The following is a 6,759-nucleotide window of genomic DNA, read 5'->3' on the forward strand; positions in this document are numbered from 1 at the left end:
GATCAAACATATAAATATTAAACATATACATATAAAACAATCGATAGAATAATGATAGATCAATACTAAGAAAAATAGCGTAGACGACCAGATAACTCACTTTATTATCCATTGTCTTCTCACTTGTTTGGTATTCAGTGTAGACTATCAAAATTATTCATCTGCATTAGATATGAATGATTAGTACACGAATGAAGAGCAATAAAATACAGAGAGCAATTTGAAAATGATCTCGATTAATTATCACAAACAAATGTACTCTGTTAGGAAGAGACGTCGATTCATTATAGGAAATTTTTAGAAGGTGGAACTTCCTCGAGAAGAATCAATTACTAATTTTAAATTAAATTTAATTAAACTTTCAAATGTATTGTAGGAATATTCGTGTATAGCATTCCTTATGTGTCGAATTTTCTTTTTAAAAGATTTAATCGGCTGATTTTTGGAAAAAAATATCAAAATAGAAATTTCAAATTATACGTGTTAACAATCAACCAAAGAACGTAGTTTAAAATATCTAGATGACATAATATACGTCTCGCATGGAACATCATATCATATACATATCTACTAAATATCTCTTATATATTAAAGCACAAGTCACTCACCTAATAAAAATCTGACACATGGAATTGTGCTTTTAAAAAAATTAAATTCAATTAATTTTTTTATTTTCAATTCTTTGGTTAAAAAAAAACTGAATCCCTAAAATTTCTCATGTCAATGTCAACACGTTCTTTTTTTTCCGACACTTTCAAATTTCTTAAAGGAACGGTTATTTATAATTAAAGATCATGTCACGATTCAAACTGTTTAACTCTGTTTTTTTAACACCAATTAACTCTTTTATAAATTCAAAAACCTTATTTATTCTCCCTACCATCTCTTTCTCTACCATCGTTTCTAATTCTTCTACATCTTTTTCTTCTTGTTTTTTGAATGTAGTAAAAGATCTATACAAGTTTTTATTTCAGATTTAATTTGCTTTCATTTTTAATTCAGTGTTCTCTCATTTTTTTTAATTCTTTAGGCATGATTGAGGTTGAAGATGATACTTAAATATACTCCAGTTTCAAAGCTTTTTTCAAACAAGAAAAAAAAAATCAAAATTTTGTCAGAAATTTTAGGTAACAATATGTATATATGTATCTGCTAATACAAATTGAGTATTTACTAATCGGTTTTTTTTTACAAATATGTTTTCTATAACAGAATATACTCAACTAACTATTATATATATGTGTTTGTTTTACCCTTGAATTTCAAGGTTAGTGATGACTAAAGAAATAAGCTACGGAGAAGAAACCCAAAATGTAAGTTCAATGAACTTTTTTTTTTTTTTTGAAAAAAGAGTTATCAACGAAATTGTTGCTTCCATAGATGTATTTCTTTTTGGAAAACTCATAATAATTGTATTTTTTTTTTGTAAACCGTAATTGTTTTACCCTTCTAAATGTTTTGCTTCAAATGTTACACGCCTAATTTATGGTCTCCATTTTATCCAGCTACCAAATGTGACTAAAATAGTATTTAGTTTTGATATAAAAATAAATAAAGCACTATCATTTGATTAAAACAAAATAATTTAAATGCAAACAAAAGCTGGCCCGTGCATAGCACTGGGTAGATATCTATTTATCTATATTATTAAAACTGAAGTATCTTTTGGTATTGTTTGAAAACTTAGATAGTAGATTAAATGAAAGTTGTTTGGAAACAAGGATAGCAGATTAAATATATTTTTTATTTACATATTTAGTCACTGTATTTTTTTGTCATTTACAGCTTTTGTCGTTTGGAAACTTGGATAGCAGATTAAATGAGAATTGTTTGGAAACACGGATAGCAGATTAAATATTTCTTTTTATTTACACATTTAGCCATTGCATTTCTTTCTTATTTACAAATCTGCCACTTCACTTAAAATCAAAAATTAAATTAATTACAATGAATTGTTATTTCTTTTTGCTGAAAATAAAAACACAAACTGTAATATATAGTATATATTAATTTGCTACAGTAAAATTTTCAAGAAAACCAAATATCATAAAATTAATAATAATTCATAAAAACCTACTGTAAAAAATTAAATCATTTTTAAATAAATAAACAAAAAAAATCAATAGGTTAATATATGAATATTACAATTACATCAAATTGCATCAAGTTATAAAATTATAAATATAATATTACGTACAGATAAAAAATTATTATCAAACATCTATATTATAATATAATATATTATACTCTAAATATATTTTACAAAACCTAAAAATATAAATGGACATTTTATAAAATCAATGGTTTATAAATTTACATTGAACACAAGTTAAATCTAACATCCGCGCGGAGGCGCGGATCAAGGTCTAGTACTAGTTAAAATCTAAAACCTAAACTCTAAACTTTAAACAACATAAAATGTATACTATTTAAAAACCTAAACCCGTTTAAATTTAATATAAACATATATGTTTCACAATGGATTCACATATTATGTAGTTTTGTGTAACCAACCATCTACAATAAAGTTTAAAATATATGATTCGAGACCATTCTATAGTTAGGGACAAAACCGAGATTAGAGGATACTAACCGAGAGAGGTTTGATTAGTATAACTAGAGAATAAATTAAAGAGAAACTGAGATTGATTTAAATCAGTAATTAAAATCAGTTTAGCAAAGATAATCCTGCTAAATTAAAAATGGATTAGAGTGGGTTTAATGATTAATGTCATGTTTTTATTGTGAAATAGCTGAGTCACTATTTTGAATTAGCGAGGCAATCAAATTATAACGTTGTCGCTTGATTGTGCTTTCAAATGATAATATGATTTAGCCTAATCTCCCTTGAAACAATCCCGTTTCTGTTACTGTTCTTTTTTTGTCTGAATCTATTACTGTTTTTTTTATATTAGTTTTGCGAATAGAAACCCATAGATGATTTATTATTTTAGTGTCAATCATTTCAATTTAATATAATCTGATCACTTAATATATTATTTAAAAATAGAAAAAGAAATGTATGACTTCATTAGTGATCACATAGAAAGATCTTTTTTTTTTCTTTCAAAAAGTAATAATAATAAACAAAAGGAAATTGTCTTAGTGGGATCCTCCATCAAAATCTCTTACGTAAGAATTTCGGTTGCCCCATTTTTGAATCGTCTCTCTCTCCCTCGAATAACCATTTATAATCATCTCTCTCTCTTTCAATCCTGATCTCAGCTTACAAATCTTAACTAATAACGTGGAACCGACACATTATACTCTGAACCTGCCCTCTTCCTCTCTGGTTCTCACGTGATTTCAGTTTCTTCAAGCGATCGATTAATTAATCGTTGAAAGCTGTTACCAATTTTTCGAATAACAATGTCGCAAATCAGATGTAACTCTCGGGGTTTGAGGTCCGTAACCGTTCTTTTTCTAAATCTAGCTTTAGCTTTCGCATTCGTTTCCGCTGAGAGGATCCTCAAGTTTGATTCTCAAACGCGGGAAAGTGACGAAAGAAGCAGTTTCGTCCTCAGAGCAGCGAGTTTCTTATGGGAATCTGACCAAACAGGCTATCATCATGTCTGGCCCGTAAGTGTTCTCTTTTTTTTTCTCTACCTTTGAATATAACAACAACAACAACAACTCTGATCAGGACGGAATCATTGATTTCCCAGGAATTTGAGTTTAACTGGCAAATTGTGTTGGGAACTCTCGTTGGATTCTTTGGTGCTGCTTTTGGCAGCGTAGGAGGTGTTGGTGGAGGTGGAATCTTTGTTCCAATGCTCAGTTTGATTATTGGGTTTGATCCCAAATCAGCAACAGCCATGTCTAAATGTAAACATTCTTCTTAATTACACATGTTTTCTTTTAATTAGTTGTGGTTTTGTTGATCATTTTCTTTTATAGGTATGATCATGGGAGCTTCTGTGTCAACTGTGTATTACAACCTTAGGTTGAGGCATCCTACTCTTGATATGCCAATCATTGACTATGATCTCGCCCTCCTCATCCAGCCCATGCTTATGCTCGGGATCAGCGTTGGGGTTGCTTTCAATGTCATGTTTCCGGATTGGATGGTTACAGTACTACTCATTATCCTCTTTCTAGGTAAGACTCATCAGAGTATTATGGCCCCATCTGCGGTTTGACTTAAATACATAAATGACCATTATGCAGGCACATCAACAAAGGCTTTCTTAAAAGGTTGTGAGACTTGGAACAAGGAGACTATAGAGAAAATGGTACCTGTGGATATACTTTTTATGAACTTTCAGCCTACTCCAATTGATTTTTTAGGGTATTGTTATATCGTTTAACGCTAGCTAGAGAGTACCAATCTTTAACGCCATCAAACTTTTTTCTGTTCTGTGCTACAGGAAGCTGCTAAGCGTTTAGAGTCAAATGGTGAGTTGATTTTTTTTGTTGTGTTAATTGTTAAACATGTTTCAGCAACAATCTCTGTGTTTGCTTTTACTGGTTAAACACTGCTCACACCATGTACTTTTCATCAGGTGTATCTGCCACAGAAGTGGAGTACGTTCCTCTACCCGCAGCTCCGAGCACAAACAATGGAAACAACAAGAAACAACAAGTAAAAGTCTATTAATTCTCTTTACACTATTGCTACTTCTCTGTTTGCAGTTAACAATGTTAACGTACTGGCAGGTAAGTATTATAGAAAATGTATACTGGAAGGAACTGGGACTTCTCGTTTTCGTCTGGGTTGTTTTCCTGGCACTTCAGATAGCCAAGGTTAATGCAAATACATATATGTATATGTATCAGTTTGAGCATACTTGTTCATGTTCAAAATTTTATTAATACTTCTTTAATGGAAACAGCAAAATATGGCTACATGTTCAATAGCATATTGGGTCATAAACTTGTTACAGGTATAGACTGATATACTGAGAGATCCATGTTTACTAGCTTTTAGATGCTTATGATTTCATACCGTCATGCAGATTCCGGTTGCAGTTGGAGTATCAGGGTATGAAGCAGTAGCTTTGTACCAGGGTAGAAGAATCATTGCGTCGAATGGACAAGGAGACTCCAATTTCACCGTTGGTCAGCTTGTTCTCTACTGTACATTTGGCATATTGGCTGGAATAGTCGGTGGTTTACTTGGTTTAGGTGGAGGTTTCATCATGGGCCCATTGTTCTTAGAGCTAGGTGTCCCACCACAGGTGTAAAAATTTATATCATAGACAACATCATAATAAAGAATCACCTTTTATTTTCTTTGTATCACTAAATCTTCTACTTTTTTTTTTGGTAGGTCTCAAGTGCTACAGCTACTTTTGCTATGACTTTCTCTTCATCCATGTCTGTTATAGAATACTATCTTCTCAAACGATTCCCTGTTCCATATGGTCAGTTTTATGTACATTCAGTTCCATAAGGCTGCTCGGGATTGACAAATTTATGATCTCTCATTTATGTTTGTGCAGCTCTGTACCTTGTGGGAGTGGCTACAGTTGCAGCTTTGGTTGGACAACATGTAGTGAGAAGGTTGATTGCAGTCATCGGCAGGGCATCTCTCATCATCTTCATCCTTGCGTCCATGATTTTTATCAGCGCGATATCACTTGGTACAAGACTTCTCTTCCTACCTAAAGCTAATTTTCCTTGCGACTTTTGAAAATATTTAATTTTGTTTTCTTTGTTTCTAGGTGGCGTGGGGATAGTGAACATGATCGGCAAATTCCAACGGCATGAGTACATGGGTTTCGAAAACATCTGCAAGTACAGTGGTTAACGATTTGTGGATCATGTCAAAGACTCTATCTCGGCCTTTGATCTCTTTTTTAACTGAAGCCAAATCACGGTCTCAGTAACTGTAAAGTTTCATTCTTGATTGCAATTCGATTTTGTGTTATTTCTTTAGAAGGGATTAATGCGGGTTTGTTTGCTAATTGTATTCTAGATATGTTTGTTTAAAATACTATTTGGTATTGATTTTTTTTTTTGCACAACACTATTTGTTATCTGTTATTTGTTCTTCTTTTTTTTGTGAACAACACTATTTGTTATTTGTTTGTTTAAAAGGGTTTAAGAATCCAACCCCGTTCAGACAAGAGCTAGTTAAACAATGAAAGTATTTTCGAGCATAGGAAAGTAGTATTTTTCTTTCACTGAACGGCATTGTCGAAGGGAATCTTTAACTACTCCATTTTTTTCTAAAATGAAGTGAAATAGAATAGGGCTTTTTGCAAAAGTGACTCAAAACTTGGAGTCAAACAGAAAACTAACCTTTTCTTTTGACTCCTTTTTTTTTTGAGATTTTAACCCCACACCTGCATTTTATCTACGAAAATGCCATTAACATTTTTTTTTTTTTTTCAAAAATGGCTTCTTTACTGTCTCAACCTCATCTTCTTCAAGTATTTACAATATTGCCACTGCAATGAATAGTGGCAACAACCTTGTAAGAACTGTTTTGAGCTTTTAATGCCCTTTAATACACGTAAATCTCTTTACACTCTCTCTGTTTCAATTGTTATGAACTAAAAACAACATTTCTTTCACTTTCTCTCTATATTCATCCAAAAAACTCAAGCTTTTGATTCAAAATATGGGCTATGGTTGACAGAGCCATATTTCTTTCGTTTTGACTTACGGTTGCTTTCGTTTGAGGTTCTGGGTGGTTGGAGAAGACCCTGTGTGCAAACAAGTCATCTCACCTAGTTTAAGGTACGAATTTGAATTTTTTTTCAAGATCTGTTCGCGTAGAAGACTTACTAGTAAGTCATCTGTATGTAGAAGACT

At 31.9% G+C, this 6,759-nt stretch overlaps 1 protein-coding gene across 1 annotated transcript; it reads left to right on the plus strand.

The window, feature by feature from the left end:
- Positions 1 to 3,119: 3,119 nt before the first annotated feature.
- Positions 3,120 to 5,966, plus strand: LOC106388370 (sulfite exporter TauE/SafE family protein 3). The gene is made up of 12 exons (XM_048752796.1): positions 3,120 to 3,579; positions 3,666 to 3,825; positions 3,898 to 4,098; positions 4,168 to 4,232; positions 4,368 to 4,395; positions 4,503 to 4,582; positions 4,657 to 4,743; positions 4,833 to 4,883; positions 4,956 to 5,177; positions 5,270 to 5,363; positions 5,442 to 5,582; positions 5,664 to 5,966. The coding sequence occupies exons 1-12, from the start codon at positions 3,370 to 3,372 to the stop codon at positions 5,747 to 5,749; spliced, it is 1,425 nt and encodes a 474-aa protein (XP_048608753.1). The 5' UTR covers positions 3,120 to 3,369; the 3' UTR covers positions 5,750 to 5,966.
- The last annotated feature ends 793 nt before the right edge of the window (positions 5,967 to 6,759 follow it).

The sequence above is a fragment of the Brassica napus genome, chromosome C3, assembly GCF_020379485.1.
Source record: "Brassica napus cultivar Da-Ae chromosome C3, Da-Ae, whole genome shotgun sequence".
Classification (NCBI taxonomy): Eukaryota; Viridiplantae; Streptophyta; class Magnoliopsida; order Brassicales; family Brassicaceae; genus Brassica; species Brassica napus.